Below are 18,632 nucleotides of genomic sequence, written 5' to 3'. Positions count from 1 at the left end.
CTTCTGGGCCTGGCTCCAGAAGGGGACCCCGGGCTTCCTCCGGGCCGGGTATCCTCACTTCTTGTGTCGTCTTTCATGAGGTCTTTTGAACCAATCTTAGTCTGGCCCCTTGCCTGAGACCAATTTGCCATGGGAAACCCTACCAGGAACACAAGGTTCCAGACAACACAGCCCCCAGGTTCATCAGGGCACACAAACCTCTCTACCACGGTAAGGTGCTGGTTCTTCAAAGAGGTACGTTTCTATCTGGCAAATACAGATTGAAAATAAATGCAGAAAATAAACTTTCTATTTTGAGTGACAGGTTTAGAAGATTGTGAAACCCTGAATTGGGTATACCAAGTTTATATTCTTGACTTTTCTTTTGAAGCTAAATTGTTATTAGAGTCCACCTTTTTACCATCTTGTTATAGTCCAGCACATAGAAGTGCATACGGACTTCAGACTAACCTGCAATAAAGCCTGCATTTGGAAGGAGGGCAAGGTTTTCTAATGAACATTTCTCAAAATATTGCACGTTTAATCTTCTCCCTTTTACTGACATGACCAATGTCTGCTAATCCTATGTAGTATGAGAGTTTTTTAAAAGACTGTTCTCGTCCAGATGAGCTTTTATTGGACTGTTAAGGGAAGATGTATGCATGATAAGAGCCAAGCATTGCAATACAAACATTGGATTGACACGCTGTTATTTAAGAAATGTATACACGTTTTATTATATTGCTAAGATAACGTCTCCGATATCAAGCTCTCCAAGGCAGTCGAAATATACGAGATGAATCTATGCAGTATTGAATATCTCCTCGCTCATCGTCCCGTTGAACTTTTACTTTTCATCGTCCCATTGAACTTTTCCTCGTCGCTCATCGTCCCGTTCAACTTTTCCTCGTCCCGTTCAACATCTGGTCGTCTACTTCATGGGTATCCAGGAGTACTGAAAAAACATTTGCGTCATAAATTATGGACGTCAAGATAATACATGATGTTCTCTAGACTGAAATCACAGCATGAATTCTGTAATAGTTCCTCAAGGGCTTGGTTACTTCATAAATCCTGTTTTTGTAAAAAAATGAGCGATGTTGGAAGTGAATTCAGAAACCAAACATTGATGTATTAACTTATAAGACATGCAAGTGGTTTGTTTTAGCTCGTATACACACGATTAGCTTGACATTGCTGTGTTTCAAATGAATCATACATATCACAGATTTCAGATCTTTTACACCACTTTTATGCGACACATACTGTTGTCTTTTTGGCCTTTAGAGCTCACCTTTGTGCTCATAATGGACGCCCCCCGTCGTGCCGTTGTTCTGCTGGACGCCCCCCGTCGTGCCGTTGTTCTGCTGGACGCCCCCCGTCGTGCCGTTGTTCTGCTGGACGCCCCCCGTCGTGCCGTTGTTCTGCTGAAAGCCCCCCTTCGTGCCGTTGTCTCTGGGAACCAGGTTCTGCTGGACGCCCCCCGTCGTGCCGTTGTTCTGCTGGACGCCCCCCCGTCGTGCCGTTGTTCTGCTGGACGCCCCCCGTCGTGCCGTTGTTCGGCTGGACGCCCCCCGTCGTGCCGTTGTTCGGCTGGACGCCCCCCGTCGTGCCGTTGTCTCTGGGAACCAGGTTCTGCTGGACGCCCCCCTTCGTGCCGTTGTTCTGCTGGACGCCCCCCGTCGTGCCGTTGTTCTGCTGGACGCCCCCCGTCGTGCCGTTGTTCTGCTGGACGCCCCCCGTCGTGCCGTTGTCCATGGGAACAAGGTTCTGCTGGACGCCCCCTTTCGTGCCGTTGTTCTGCTGGACGCCCCCCGTCGTGCCGTTGTTCTGCTGGACGCCCCCCGTCGTACCGTTGTTCTGCTGGACTCCCCCCGTCGTGCCGTTGTTCTGCTGAAAGCCCCCCTTCGTGCCTTTGTCTCTGGGAACCAGGTTCTGCTGGACACCCCCAGTCGTTGCTTCGCCCCAAGTGACAAACCGGTTCTGGAGGTCCCCAGTCGTGGAGTCTACCCAAATGACGACCCTTTTTTGGACGTCCCCCTCCTTGGCCACTCCCCTAACGACGACCCGGTTCTGGACAGCCTCTGCTGTGGCGGTTTCGCTATTGACGATCAGGTTCTGGACGCCCCCCGTCTTGGCTTTGTCCTTAATGATGACCAAGTTCTGGACGCTCCCCGCCGTGGCGTTTCCCCTAATGACGACCCGGTTCTGGACGTCCTCAGTTGTGGAGTCGCCTCCTATGATGACCCATTTTAGGTCACGCCCCGCAGTGGAATTTCCCCTAATGACGACCCGGTTCTGGACGCCCCCCTCCGTGCCGTTGTCCCTCGTTACGACCTGGTTCTGGACATTTGTTGTCTCGTTGACGCTCTCGGGCTTTTGTTCAGGATTCTGGTGACCAGACGCATCAGCTTCCACGGCATTGGTTTCCAGTTGTACTGAAAGAAAGAAGGATTGATTAACAAAATAAGAACCAAAATAAATCACATGATGTTATACGTCGACTGAAATCACAGCGTGAATTGTTCTGTAGTTTTCTTTTAATTCTTGCTTTTTTTAATGTGGCATTTGTTCGATTGAAGACCGTTTTTAAGATCAATTCTCAAAGTTATTCAATTTGGCACGACATTTCTCAAACGCATGGCATCAACATGCACACTACATCATGGGATGGCCATCAAATACAAAAATCTTCCCAATTTCAAGTCTTTAAAACCAGTTTAAAGCATTATCACCCCATAGTGTTCCTCAAGGGCTGGGTGTCAACTTGGTATAAGACATACAGATATCATAATGTTTTAAACCCTTTTCTACACGGTTTAAATATCTTTAGTTCATCTTATATTTCCCAGCTTTCAGATCATTTTCACCACTTTAACACTGTTGACCTTTTAGTCTTTAGGGCTCACCTTCTCGAGCATCTTGGTCCAACATGGACTCCATCGACTGGAAAGGTGCAAAGGCTTTCTTTAAGGAGATCTCATTGGCAGACAGATCTGTAGGACACAGTATAATTAAAGGTTAGCGTCAGACAGAGAGAATAAACGCTGCATAAAATCAAATGTTTTTAACTCTCAGTCTCCTCTGCAGCTTATATTCACCAGCTGGAAAACCAGAGACTGTGGACAGGAAACATGCTGTTAAATCAAACATTACTCCTTCATCTTCAACACAATTATCAAACAGGTAAATACCTCTGGCCAGACAAACAGTCAGCACACAGACGAGCATCCAAACAGCTGCCATCTCTGCAGTTTTCCAATAGAGTGTTGCCTGAGCACCAGGCAGCTTTAAAGGAGGGAAACCTCCAGCAGCTGCTACTGATCAGCACTGATTGTCTCTCTGCACAGAGGAAAACACCATTTATCTGAGATTAAACTCTGAGAATGAGGAGTTTTTCATGGAGCTTGTTGTGCATTTATGGTTAGTAGAGACCATCATTTTAAATTCACATTAAATATTCATATATTGTTTTTTTACTTTTCTCCCTTTTACAGACATGCCAACTTTATATCAATCCCACCCATTACAAATCGTATATATTATATTTAAATATGTCTTTAGTGATGGTGAGATGAAGCCTTATGAAGCTTTGAAGCTTTCCAGCCAATTGGTTCGCAAAAGGCTTCATCTCATGAGGCTTCATCATGGGCTTCATTTGAACACAAACCCCCCTGTTGGTCAAAGTGTGTAAAACAGGCAGATTGGACATCTCAACAGTGTGCTCTATCTCATACCGAGTTCCCAATGAGTAAAGCCTTAGAATAACTCTAAACAACGAACATTAAATCATATTTTCATGTTAACAATATTGTATTTATTCCAGTTTAATGATTGTGATTGAAAAGCCTAAGGAGGCTGGTAAACATTGCAAAGAGGGATTTGTATTCCTTAATAATATTCATAAACGTAACCATGTTGTAGCCTGAGAAAGGCTAAACCATATCAAAGAATACATTTATTAACTACATTATCTAATTTAGTTGTAGCTTTTATAAACAACAAAAAATACGTATTGTTCAGTCTTTGAACCAGGGACCCTGCGGTCATGAGTCAACTGTTTTCCAGCTGAGCCACAGCACACACACTAAAGCTCCCTGAAAACACTGCAAGATATGTATTCCTGTATTTATTCATGTTTTTATTGATTTTTTTATTCCTACATTTATTTATGCTTGTATCTATTTATACTTATGACATGTTCCGACCTCTATATAAGTGAGGGTCTGAGCTCTCTTGATTCCATCGTGTCACCGGACCCGGGTACAGGAGGGGTAATATGGTTGTTGTTATACATCCATGGGTATTATGAGCGTTGTGGTTCAACGGTTCAACCGATCTGAATGGCTTCCTGAAGCAGTCACGTGGTATCGACAGGCAGCGAGGCTTCGTTTGTCATCGATGACGTCACTGGCCCAAAACGATACAAGCCTCGATACAAGGTTCACAAAAAGCTTCGGGGATTACTCGACACACGCTCCGAAGCCTCGGCGCAATACGTAACATCATTACATGTCTGCATGATTAGCGCCAAACCTTTCTAGACATACACATACAGTGGTGCAAAAAAGTATTTAGTCAGCCACCAATTATGCAAGTTCTCCAACTTAAAAAGTTGAGAGAGGCCTGTAATTTTCATCCTAGGTACACCTTAACTATGAGAGACAGAATGAGGAAAAAAATCCAGAAAATCACATTGTCTGATTTTTAAAGAATTTATTTGCACATTATGGTGGAAAATAAGTATTTGGTCAATAACAAAAGTTAATCTCAATACTTTGTTATATACCCTTTGATGGCAATGACAGAGGTCAAACATTTTCTGTAAGTCTTCACAAGGTTTTCACACACTGTTGCTGGTATTTTGGCCCATTCCTCCATGCAGATCTCCTCTAGAGCAGTGATGTTTTGGGGCTGTCGCTGGGCAACATGGACTTTCAACTCCCTCCAAAGATGTTCTATGGGGTTGAGATCTGGAGACTGGCTAGGCCACTCCAGGACCTTGAAATGCTTCTTATGAAGCCACTCCTTCGTTGCCTGGACGTTGTGTTTGGGATCATTGTCATGCTGAAAGACCCAGCCACATCTCATCTTCAATGCCCTTGCTGATGGAAGGAGATTGTCACTCAAAATCTCACGATACATGGCCCCATTCATTCTTTCCTTTACACGGATCAGTCGTCCTGGTCCCTTTGCAGAAAAACAGCCCCAAAGCATGATGTTTCCATCCCCATGTTTCACAGTAGGTGTTCTTTGGATGCAACTCAGCATTCTTTCTCCTCCAAACACGTCTAGTTGAGGTTTTACCAAAAAGTTCTATTTTGGTTTCATCTGACCATATGACATTCTCCCAATCCTCTTCTGGATCATCTAAATGCTCTCTAGCAAACTTCAGACGGGCCTGGACATGTACTGGCTTAAGCAGGGGGACACGTCTGGCACTGTAGGATTTGCGTAGTGTGTTAATGATGGTAGCCTTTGTTACTTTGGTCCCAGCTCTCTGCAGGTCATTGACTAGGTCCCCCCGTGTGGTTCTGGGATTTTTGCTCACCGTTCTTGTGAGGGGGGTGTATTCAACCCAATATGGGGTCCCACTTACCAAATATTTGTCACGTGGGGGGGTGTCCGTCAACCAAATACGGGGTCCCACTTTTCGCGTATATGTATTGATGTACTTATGGGGGGGGGGGGGGGGGGGGGGGTGTCCGTCAACCCACATCTCAGGGGAGGCGCTCTCCGTGGTGCTGAACCCAGGCCACTTCCAGATATACCTATGGGGATTGTGGCGATGTCCCACATCTCAATATGGAAGCCCACTTGTAGATCCCACATCTCAATATCGATACCCACTTGCCTGGGGGTCCCACAAGTCAATATGAGAGCCCACTTCAGGGCTCCCACATCTCAATATGGAAGCCCACTTGCAGTAATACCTATGGGGATTGGGGCGATGTCCCACATCTCAATATGGAAGCCCACTTGTAGATCCCACATCTCAGGGGAGGCACTCTCCGTGGTGCTGAACCCCGGCCACTTGCAGATATACCTATGGGGATTGTGGCGAAGTCCCACATCTCAATATGGAAGCCCACGTGTAGATCCCACATCTCAATATGGAAGCCCACTTGCAGATATACCTATGGGGATTGGGGTGATGTCCCACATCTCAATATGGAAGCCCACTTCTTAATATTATTAATAATTCCAAAATAAAAATATTAGTTTTATTATTAAAATTAACTATTAAATATGCAGTAATGGGCCCCCATATTGACTTGTGGACAGTTAGTGTCCACATATAAAAATGAATTCAAGGGAACTTAAGATTGAGTGCCAAGGGTGAGAGTCGAACCCCGCTCTACCACACCAAGGACACAAGGAGCGACTCCCATTCCATTGCCCCACAAGTGGCGCTGAAGCTTATTGAACAAAAGTATTATATATAGACTCCACTATAAAGTAAAAAGACATTTCTCTATCGTTTTGGCGATCAAATTTAACAGAAAAACACATCAAATCACATCTACAAATCAATACGAAGCTAATGAAACAACTCTCAGACTACTAGCGTGTTTACAAGTTTGAAAACGTAGCAATGGCTTTTCACATCACACCATTGTGTGATATATGATTAATATGATGAAATGAATGTGTATAATGTTCTTAAATGTTCCCAATGATTGTTCTTATAATGTTTCTTAAATGTTTTTGTATAAATGTATTTGTTCTGCTATATAATATGGAGAGTCTGACAGGAGTTTCGAACCCGGGTCTCCCGTAGCAAGGGGCGACACCCGGTCGCCTAAAGCTTATAGCTGTATAGTCTATTATAAACATTCTGAACGGCACATTTACCTGTGTTTTCCACCATCAAAATGTACAAACGACACATCAAATCAAATCTACAGATGAAGAAAAAAACCTGAAGTATATATATATATCTCTCTATAGTCCAAATATATTTGAACTATCTGAACTCTATCTATGGAGCTAATTTCCTGCCATAATTCCACAAAAAAACTAAACAGGTTTTACAAATGCCTCATGATTCACTAACAAACACAATGTGGTTTGCAAATACAAAACACCATCTACAAACTAATGCATTTAGTTTGGCAAAGAAAAAACGTATCTATCAAACAAACACATAACATTTTTCTAATAAATCATGTTTCAGAGACAAATTCAGCATAGGTTTTACAAGTACACAACTTTTTTTTACAACTACAACACTTTTTTTTACAAGTACAAAACTTGTTTTTACAACTACAAAACGTTTTCTTCTCACGGCGGAATATTACTGCCAAAAGTCACGTGACTTTTGGCAGTAATATTCCGCCGTGGCTGGCACATGCTCCACGGCAGCAGGGGGCGCTACTGAGTCCATTGGGGAAGGCGGGAGCCTCCCGCCGGGAGGTTGAGCAGAGCATGGAACAGCCCTTGCCAGCCTGATGACAGTGGTGATTCTAGCGATCCAGCAATCTGGGTCAGTGTTTGAACAAGGTGAATTTAGCGATCACAACGAAAACAGCCAAGACACATATTGAGCCCAGAAAATGAATGTTATTAAGGCTGTACATATAATAAGCCTTTGTCTAAAATGGACAACATTGTAACTAAGGAGATTTAAACCACACAGCGATTCTGCACTCTTCATTTTCTTTCCTGCTATATTCAAAAGGAAGTACTTTACTGTGTACTTTGTGAGTAATCCTCTGTCAGAGTCCCTTCCGTAGGCTATAATGCATGTTTTATGCTATCTTTGATGAATGATAAAAAGACAATTTTACCATAAGTTCTTAATGATATTGAGACTGCTGGACTCAGTATTCTTATATCTACTATCACAATACATTGTGCTTCTAGTACTTCTAGTGTGTGTGTTTTTTTTAAAAATCCTCTGTCAAAGTCCCTTCCTGAGAACCTAATCAAGCCACTTCTGCTAAGTTTGATGAGGGAAAAACAATTTTTGTTGCCATTAGTTCTTCGTGAGATTGACACTGTTGGACTCAGTACTAGTCCCACAAGTACTATGAAGTACTTTTACTGTGTACTTTTTGAGTAATCCTCTGTCAATGTCCCCTCCTGACTCCTGAGTACAATAATGCATGTTTCTCTGCTATTTTGAACAAGCGTTAAAACACCTTTCTTATGAGACTGATATTGTTAGACAGAGTACTTTAAGAGGATGGTACATGGTAGACATGATATCAGCAATACTTCCAGTCAGTACTCTGGCAGCAGCATGTTTACCCCTTGGAAAGTCTTTAGAGTCTGGCCTGGATATAGCTGGTCACAAATATCCTTCAGCAAAGTGACAAACCCTTGTGACTCTTGTTGGCCTCTTATGGGGCTGCTGTCTTTTAAATAGGATTATTTTTCTGCTCCTAGTTCATTCCTCTCAGATTCTTCCATCAGTCCCAGTCATTGCATGTCTGTCAATAGAGCTTCGAAAAATGTGTCCAATTCAACAAAATGTTTTTGTGAAGGTGAGAGCTAAATTATAGATTGTTTGATTGTGTAATTACAAGGTGAGAGAAAATAAATCTATATCCTATTAAACTTATTTTATTTACTTTTCCATGTTGTACATATACTTACTTGTATTACATGTTGAACCACATGCTGGATATCTTCACCAGCCTCAAGGAAATACAATACATGGATTCATAATTAAAATGTTTTAGAAACATTTATAATTTAATAATGTTGTGTGCAAACATTTAAAATTGATATATAAAAGGAAAAATAAGTTTACTTTTGAAATGATTTCTCACAAAAACCTTTCTAAATGATAGTAAATTATTAAAAAAGGTTTCGTCAATATACATTTTACTGCCTAAAATAGTTGAAATTGAACGTAAACTATATCAAACACCACATCCATGGCAATTAACCCACTTTTGCCCGCTATTTAAATTGACTTTGGTTGAAGTTGATAACAATATTGATATTATATATATCATATAATTGATGCAGTCTTTTTGAACACTTTTAAAAATACTGCAAATGAATAATATTTGTAATGTTCTGCACAGATAGTGGCTTAACGTGAATTTGAAAACATGTGGCAACTTTATTAATACAGCAGTTGAAAAGATTTGTGGAAAGAAAAAATTCTTCATGGGCTTCAATGGCTCTCTAGATAAAGGGCGTTTTAATGTTTGCTTCTTATCCTCAGATAGTGGTTTGTTTAAATAGCTAGTGACATTTTAATACATATTGCAAAAAAGGGCTCCAAAAAATGCATATACATATATAACCTGGCCGGCTTAACCCGTCTGTATTTCTTCAAGCACCACAAGATTCATAGTTTATAAAGTACAATTCTGGGCCATTGATTGTGTTATTTCTCCAAACACATACAGTATAAATGCCTGTTATGAAGCCTTAAAATGGTGCAGGACTTTACATTGGGTTATACTTAAAGAAAGGGCTATTCAGTTAAGAGAAGAGCAACAAGGAAAGAAAATTGTTATAATGGGTGATGTAAGATTAATGACAGACATAATATGAGGTCCTTGGCACTCAGACTCTAGAGGGGTCATGTTCAATCAATCAATCAATCAATGTTTATTTATATAGCCCAATATCACAAATGTTACATTTGTCTCAGTGGACTTTACAGTTTGTACAAAATATCAGTATGACAATACGACACCCTCTGTCCTTAGACCCTCACATCGTACAAGGAAAAACTTCCGAAGAAAACCCACAGTTTAAAGGGAAAAATGGGAGAAACCTCAGGGAGAGCAACAGAGGAGGGATCCCTCTCCCAGGACGGACAGACGTGCAATATATGCCGTGTGTAAATTGAAAAGATAATACATTTGCAACATAGGTAGTCCAAATGTTTGGAAATGCATGTGTGTATAATAGGAAGATGAATCCACAAGGATATCCATCCAGGACCTATGATCCAGGACCACAGCCACGACTCGCGATCCAGGGCTCGCGATCCAGGACAGAGGAGCGCAGGATCATCCATGACTCCGGATCCCGGCGTATATAGACACCAAAAAGAAAGACATTTGGGGAAGCTGGGTTAATCGGAACATGAGAGTACACAAGTATAGACAGAGAGAAGGAAGAAGTAAGATGTCCCCCGACAAACTAAGCCTATATCAGCAAAACTAGGGGCTGAATCTAATCTATGTTGTGATCATGGGGCATCACCCTTACAGCATCAGGACAATATCATATGGAGTCAGACACTGGATCGCTAGAAACACCGCTGTCATCAGGCTGGCAAGGGCTGTTCCATGCTCTGCTCAACCTCCCGGCGGGAGGCTCCCGCCTTCCCCAATGGACTCAGTAGCGCCCCCTGCTGCCGTGGAGCATGTGCCAGCCACAGAAAGAAGAAGAAAACGTTTTGTAGTTGTAAAAACAAGTTTTGTATTTGTAAAAAAAGTGTTGTAGTTGTAAAAAAAAGTTGTGTACTTGTAAAACCTATGCTGAATTTGTCTCTGAAACATGATTTATTAGAAAAATGTTATGTGTTTGTTTGATAGATATGTTTTTTCTTTGCACAACTAAATGCATTAGTTTGGAGATGGTGTTTTGTATTTGCAAACCACATTGTGTTTGTTAGTGAATCATGAGGCATTTGTAAAACCTGTTTAGTTTGTTTGTGGAGTTATGGCAGGAAATTAACTCCATATCTATCTGAACTCAACATAATAAGTTCACACCGCCGAGTCTGGTCTCCCCGACCTCCCGCATGAAGAGGCGAATCTTATCACACTGCGACACCCTGTCGCTTAAAGCTCATAGAGGATAAGTCTATTATATAGTAGAGTAACTAAACGTTTCCCAGTCTTTTTCACCATCAAAATGAACAAACTACACATCGAATCACATCTGCAGACCAAGACGAAGCCAATGGAAGTAGTCCCAGACTCCTAGCACGTGTACATCGAGACGAGAGATCTCTCTCCCCCGCTCTCTCCGTTTCTCAACAGTGACGTCACTTTCAGCTTCACTTTAACAACGTGGTAAAAGTAACAATTTCAATGAGCAAAATAAATAAATAATTTCATTATTATAATAGAATATACTACAGATCCATCCTCCATCTCTTAATTCAACATAATTCATTCACACTGCCGAGGCTGGTTTCGAACACGGGTCGCTTGAAGCTTATAGCTGTATAGACTATTATAAACATTCCGAACGGCACATTTCCCTGTGTTTTCCACCATCAAAATTGACAAACGATGCCTCAAATGACATCTACAGATCAAGACGAAGCGAATGGAAGTACTTCCAGACTCCTAGAACCCCGAGCTCCTGCATGAAGGGGCGAATCTTATCACACTGCGACACCGTGTCGATTAAAGCTCATAGAGGATAAGTCTATTATATAGTAGAGTAACGATCTTTTTCACCATCAAAATGAACAAACTACACATCGAATCACATCTGCAGACCAAGACGAAGCCAATGGAAGTACTCACAGACTTCTAGTGTGCGAGAATGGCTGTGATGCGCTGTTTTCATCGCAGGAAAATGCTGTTATAGACAGGGCTGCACATAACTGGTGCGCAGGTGCGCATGCGCACCTCCGCCAAAAAAAAGAGCACCGGGTCATTTGAAACAAAGCGCATTTGCGTACCAACATTGAGAGAGGGAGAGAGGGAGAGAGAGAAGGGAAAAGAGAAAAGAGAAAATAGAGGATAGATGAGAGAGAGAGAAGAGAGAGAGAGAAAGATATTTGCGAGTTGCATATGAACCATGATATGAACTCAGGGCCGGCCCGTAGCGCTGGCTAGATGTTCGCCTAGGGCGCCAGACCTGGGGAGGTGCTGCGCTGGCAGCTCTGGGAGGGAAAACAACATTTTTACCGTTGGGGCTCATCCTAATTTTCGGCCTTGATGTAACAATATTCATAATTAAGTAAATGTAACACCCTTTTCACCCCGGTTACACGTTTCATTTGCCCTGTACGATGGGCGCTGTAAGTGATGAAAATGGGGGATGTTGGCTTATCTGGCGCCCGCAGCTCACAGCCAAAGTGCGAGGGAGAGAGGGAGGGTGCACCGGTACCAGCGCTGTTGTTATTAGAATCTGGTGCCGTGCTAGCTGCTCTAACGGATATAAGAAGAAGATGTTTCTACAATGATGTGGAGGGAGAGTCCTCTCCAGTCAGACTGAGAGGCTGATAACTACAGCTCAGTGAGGTAAAGGACTCTGAGTGTTTAGATAGTTCACTTTAGTCTAAGTTCAAACGGTTTGGTCACAATTTATGTAAACACATATTTCCAAGGCACTCCTTTATAATTATTGGGATAAACAGGTTTGAAATCATTCCAATGTATATACTATAGGACAGTAACCAAACATATCCTTTAAAACTGGAGATAAAAAAAAATGCATAAATAAATGTTAAGGTAAAATAAGATATGAATGAACAACACAAATAAAATAAGTTACATTCATTTGTTATTGGCTATGGTAGGTTATTGGTTATGTTCACATACTTATTTGATTACATCTACTTGTCTAAGATGACAACAGAGACTTTCGACCCAAAACTAGCTGTTGACTTGTGGATGCAAGCAGCTAATCGCAGACTCAACCAGAGAGAAAGTATAGGCCTACATCATCAGCTACCATGTCTGACAGAGAGGAGAACAGTGAGGAGAACAGTCAGGAGGGTAGTGATGACAGCTTGTAGGATTACTGGTCGTGCTAATGTTGTCTTGTGTTCACCTCTGCATGTGTGTTCTGTGTTCACCTCAGTGTGTGTGTTTAGTGCCGTGTGTCTGGCAAATAAAGTCCAGACCCCCTCAAAAGTTACAGTTTATTTCACTTTAAGGATGAGCACTAAGCAACATCTCCAGGTGCTCCTTTGAGAACCAGGGCAAAAAAGTGATGTGCACCCCTTGGTTATAGAGATTTCTCAGTATATCTCCGGGACATTTCCATGGCTTTTCCACCATCAAAATTAACACACGATGCATTAAATAACATCTACAGATCAATACGAAGCGAATGAAAGTACTCCCAGAGTAGCGTGTGAAAAGGTTTGGGAAAAGCGTGTGCAAAGTCTCAAAAACGGATCAATGGTTAGCATTTTCAATGGAAATATACATTGAAATAGCTCCCGTTAGCTTAGCAACTAGCGGTTAGCATAATATTAGCATTTCACACATTCACTGTTCACCCTGACATAATTTATAATGTAACCCATTATCCCTCTCTTAATTCAACACAATTGTTTTATATTTAATAATTCCATAATAAATAAACCTATAAACCTATAATACTAACTATAATATAATCAACTTCATATATGGAGAGTCTGAGAAGAGTTTCGAACCGGGTCTCCCACATCAAGGAGCAACGCTTATATCACTGCTACTGCACTGCTTAGGATCTGACAGGCTTGTGGTGGAGGAGGGGAAGAAAATGAAATGGCTCTTAGTACTGTACACGGAACAAAGGAAGGTCTGACAGCTTTGAGCTTGGCCTCGTTGGACTCGTGTCGATGAGGACATGCAGATTAATCTCAATGCTGATCAATTCAGATAGGGACAAATATATTATAATTAGGGCCGGGACTTTAACGCGTTAATTAAGATTAATTAATTACACAAAAATTAACGCGTTAAAAAAAATTATCGCATTTTAATCGCACTTATTTTTGCACCGCGGAACGTTTCTCACTGGATGAGTTTCAGGCGTACCGATTATACTGGACCACCAACTAACGTTCATGACTTCAGACAACAACAAACCACAGTGAACAACAGTGGGAAATGTTGTTTTAAAAAACGGACGGATGGAAGCGTCGATAAGAGCACGGTTGTGTGCAAATTATGCAAAAAGGAATTCGCATATCACCGCAGCACATCAAGCCTCAAGTATCACCTCAATGCAAAACATATAGCAGCTAGCGTGGAAGCTAGCGTGGACGTTAGCCTCTTTTATCGCGTTCACACCAAAAAGAGCCGGTACTAAAATTAGTTCATGAGAACCTTTTTACCCCCTTTTCAGTCCCTGCTAGAGAGCAGAGAGCTGCTAGAGAGCAGGGACTTTCGTACGGCTCTCTTGTGAGAAAATAGCTATATGTCTGATTGGCTGGGCGGATTGCAAACCACGCCCCGTAAAACTCCCAAAAAGTTTTGTGAATTTTATTATCCTCGCATTAGCATTATTAGCATTAGCCCAGCGCAGAAACGCAGAGAGACTAATTTATGGCAACACAAAATAAAACATGGGAGCGGTGGAGATGAGGAGGTGTCGGCGTTCTGGCGATTTACTCGGAAGGCTGCTGGGACTCCCAGCAGCTTCTACTGAAGCCAGTCCAGAGCCAGTCCCCAACTCCGGGGACTTCCGGCCGGGGACTTTGGGAGGCAGTATACGCCGTGAAGTGGTTTGCGGCCTGCCAGTAAACCCAAAGCAGAAGAAGAAGAAGTGACGTCAGCGGCTTCATTTGCCTAATCCACCCCCAGGTTCAAAGAGTTCTCATGAACTAAGTTCACATGAACCTTTGTGGGAAAATTACTGCGGTGTGAATGCGCCTAATGGTATACTAAAATCCATGTGAAAAAAAATTGCTTCTCACTGTTCTCAGGTCAAATATTTATATGTGATTAAAAATGCGATTAATTTCGATTAATTAATTACAAAGCCTCTAATTAATTAGATTCATTTTTTTAATCGAGTCCCGGCCCTAATTATAATATAATAGTTAAATAATTAGTTTTTTTGCTCATTAAAGAGCCTGTGACACGAGTTTCCCCCATCATCCAAACCCATCAATTTGAGTAAATATTGTCCCCTTGAAAACCGTTACTGAACTGATTTTGGATATTTGTACTTTGATAACCATTAATCTGCCCTTCAATGTTGACCATTTTCTGGATCTTCTCGGGGATTCTTCAAGTCCCGCCAAATGACGTGTGACGTCATTGCGGGCACAGCACTCCAGCTGCACCGTTCAGGATCCCAGCATCTGCATGTCAACGCACGATGGCGCACACAGCAGAAAGCTCAGACAGCGATGACAGTTTAATTTTGAACATTTCTGAGAGCTCATATGAGGCTGAAGGATCGGTTTATGTTGTATCTGTTAGAAGTTTAGGAATTAGGTGCGTCAATATGGGCGATCATACGGTCATGTTGCCAGTGGTGGAATGGGACTAAAAATCATCCCGGGACTCTCGACCGGCCCACTTCGGTACCGCTAGTAAATTGTCAACGGGGGGAGTGGGGGATGTCAGGGGCGGCGGGTGCTGTAGATAGTAAATGTAAATATGTAAATATTTGTGTCACTGCATCCTCGTAAATTACAATTATAATGCAATGTCTGTGTCTTTGACATTAGCGCTGCCAGCCACCTGTGCCCTGTACTACGAAGCCAGTTCAACAGACCCTGGATATGTTTGAGTAACAAACAAACTAACAACAACAAACTAACAAACGAGATCTCACTAAGCGGTCCTACGACGCTGGTTATCAACTCGGTAAATCAAGCCAGGGTTTCTCTCACCAGCTGAGAGCGCGTTCACGTCTAAGACACGAGTGGATCTGACTTTAATTACATTTGTCTCGAGTGTTTCATCAACATAATGTGTTGCTTAAAATAATACTTCTGCATACAGTATGTGACACTGTAAGTGTTGCACGGCCAGATACGGCTGGAGAAGCTGACTGAGATAAGGAAATATATGATATATTATGATATTATATGATCGATGATCTGATTGATGATGTAATATGAATGATAAGTGCGACACGTCGGCGTCTTCTCTGCATACGGCAGTTTAAACTGTATTTCTTTTATCCTGTAATATGACTTGAGAGATTTAAACTCCGCACACTGAGTTGATCTCTTTTCTATAGACGCCGGAGGCGGGCAGCGTCAGGTAAAAAAAGTTATTTAGCCTTCCCAAACCTGAGCCTCACGCGCCGCCTATGGGGGATGTGCTAGCGACTTATCCGACCGGCCCACTTCGGTACCGGCCCATCGGGATTCGTCCCGATGGCCAGTCCGCCACTGCACCCAGCCCACGTAAACTGTCAACGGGGGAGCCTCGCTGCGGGGAAACGGTGGACCTAGTGTCCCGATCGGAGTGGGAATAATAATAATAATAATCCGTGCATTCTATCCATTATTTTCCCCAACATTGTGGTGAAAAAAACCACACGTTTAATCCATGTTGGTGTATTACAACTACAAAAAGCATCGGTTTGTTTTCTCATCAGGAAATGCAGACCGGCACAAACAAACGATTTTTAATCATCATTCTCACGATCATTTAATCTATCATATGTTTGCCGAATTGACATGAAAGCACTAATAAATAGTAGTTTCATCCACTTGAGTTTACAACTACAAAAATAATTGATTTGTTTTTATATCACATCCTACGGGAGGAAATTCAGTAGCTCTCACTACCGATTTTTAATCCTAATGTAATCATCATCTTCACCACGATCATTTATGTTTATGTTCGCCGAATTGACATGAAAGCACTGACAAATATGAATATACTGTAGTCAACTTCATTACAACGTTATTAACGTGCCTAAACTCAGTAATTCACCATTTCTACGCATGACAACACACTTTGTCCGTGTTTGGCTCTCTCGCCGCACAGTGAAGCGTTCCCGCATTGACGTCACTTCCGGCTTCCCCCAAAACTTCTAAATGAGTCGAAGGAATTTCCCCGCGATGTTCGAAATTATTTATATTTAACGGAACGGTATCGCTTTTTCTTTTTTAAACTGACGGTTCGAGATTACTAGTAGCCCAATATTTCATTGCACAACAGTTGTTGGGATGCTGTCACAGGCTCTTTAAGTAATCAATAACTGAATTTGATATATAGAGTAGGTTATCATACTTAAAATCCAACATTTAGATTTGACTAAATAAAAAGAAAAAACCAATAGTCTCTTAATTAAAAAATTGAGAGCCCAAGGGAGATTCGAACCCGGGTCTTAAGTGCCGCTTAAAGTTTACTGAGAAAAAAGTCTGTTATATATATACATATTTCTCAGTATGTATATCAACGGGACATTTGCCTGTCTTTTCCGCCATCAAAATGTACAAACGACACATCAAATCACATCTACAGACCAAGACGAAGCGAATGGAAGTACTCCCAGACTCCTAGCGTGTGAAAAACTTGTGCAAAGTATCCGCAAACGGAGCAGTGGCTGTGATGCTAGCTTTGCGGCTAGTGGTTAGCATTTTCAATGGAAATATACATCGAAACATCGTTTCAGTAAAAAACAAGGTCCCAGTTGGGGGACACACGACACATCAAATCACATCTACACATCAAGCCGAAGCGGTCGGACCTTCCTTTGTGCCGTAAAGGGCACCGTACAGCATGAAAACGTGACCTCTGACCTCGGTTTTGACCTTGTCGAACGTCGCAGGGGCCCCACATTTTCCAAGCGGGTTCCACACACGTTAAGCAACACACTCTCAAAGTCTCGGAGCGCCACGCACCTTTTTTCAATTTTTTTCATGTTCTACCCCTCCACCACAAGCCTGTCAGACCCTTAGCTTATGAGAGGATTTTGTGATAAAGTTTGACATTTAATTGAATAAACATTTCTGGGTGGGTTAGGGTTCCCAGATTCCTGATCTGGGCCCTATTTAGAAGACCCTGAATAAAAAATTAAGACCACATATTAGGTTGACGGACACCCCTCCCCCGTAAGTATAAGTACACAGCAAGTGAATACTCATGTTACTGTGCAATATGTGAAAAGTGGGACCCCATATTGGGTTGATGGACACCCCCCCATTAAGTATAAGTACACAGCAAGTGAATACATGTGTTACTGTGTAATATGTGGAAAGTGGGTCCCCATATTGGGTTGACGGACACCCCCCCCCCATAAGTACAAGTACACAGTAAATGAATACTCATGTTACTGAGCAATATGTGAAAAGTGGGACCCCATATTGGGTTGATGGACACCCCCCCCATTAAGTATAAGTACACAGCAAGTGAATACATGTGTTACTGTGTAATATGTGGAAAGTGGGACACCATATTGGGTTGACGGACACCCCCCCATAAGTACAAGTACACAGTAAGTGCATATTCGTGTTACTGTTTAATATATGGAAAGTGGGACCCCATATTGCCTTTGGGCCACCCCACCCATGCAGTATAAGTACACACTAGTGAGAAGAGTGCCATCTATTGTCCAATGCATGCATACACACTCATATGCTGTTTGTGTACTCATTTAGACTGGCAAGTGACGGTAAAAAGCCAAGACGGTCCCTTCTCCTTACCTATTGCAGATTCAGTCTTCCCAGCCTGGTGTAGGTCTACAATTTAGTTTCTGGTGTCCTTTGACAGCTCTTTGGTCTTGGCTATAGTGGAGTTTGGAGTGTGACTGTTTGAGGTTGTGGACAGGTGTCTTTTATACTGATAACGAGTTCAAACAGGTGCCATTAATACAGTTAACAAGTGGAGGACAGAGGAGGCTCTTAAAGAAGAAGTTACAGGTCTGTGAGAGCCAGAAATCTTGTTTGTTTGTAGGTGACCAAATACTTATTTTACCGAGGAATTTACCAATTAATTCATTAAAAATCCTACAATGTGATTTCCTGGATTTTTTTTCTCTCATTTTGTCTCTCATAGTTGAAGTGTACCTAGGATGAAAATTACCGGCCT

The 18,632-nt window shown here is 42.2% G+C and overlaps 1 protein-coding gene across 1 annotated transcript; it reads right to left on the bottom strand.

The window, feature by feature from the left end:
- Positions 1-688: 688 nt before the first annotated feature.
- On the bottom strand, positions 689-3,288 carry LOC117556288. The gene is made up of 5 exons (XM_034231592.1): positions 3,174-3,288; positions 2,889-2,975; positions 1,909-2,417; positions 1,274-1,442; positions 689-934 (listed from the first exon to the last, which is right to left on the bottom strand). Exons 1-5 carry the CDS (start codon positions 3,223-3,225, stop codon positions 876-878), a joined length of 876 nt encoding a protein of 291 aa, XP_034087483.1. The 5' UTR covers positions 3,226-3,288; the 3' UTR covers positions 689-875.
- Positions 3,289-18,632: the final 15,344 nt, after the last annotated feature.

Source organism: Gymnodraco acuticeps, unplaced genomic scaffold, assembly GCF_902827175.1.
Source record: "Gymnodraco acuticeps unplaced genomic scaffold, fGymAcu1.1, whole genome shotgun sequence".
In the NCBI taxonomy this organism is placed as follows: Eukaryota; Metazoa; Chordata; class Actinopteri; order Perciformes; family Bathydraconidae; genus Gymnodraco; species Gymnodraco acuticeps.
Note: the sequence above shows the minus strand (reverse complement) of the source record. Positions and strands in the feature narration are given on the sequence as shown.

What these genes read in the sequence shown, in the direction of transcription:
- LOC117556288 (XM_034231592.1), bottom strand. Translation starts at nt 3,225, where the DNA reads ATGGCAGCTGTTTGGATGCTCGTCTGTGTGCTGACTGTTTGTCTGGCC. An exon ending in GGACCAAGATGCTCGAGAAG is followed by an intron (nt 2,418 to 2,888) that starts GTGAGCCCTAAA and finishes TCTTTCTTTCAG; the next exon opens with TACAACTGGAAACCAATGCC. An exon ending in GGGGTGTCCAGCAGAACCTG is followed by an intron (nt 1,443 to 1,908) that starts GTTCCCAGAGAC and finishes CAGCAGAACCTG; the next exon opens with GTTCCCAGAGACAACGGCAC.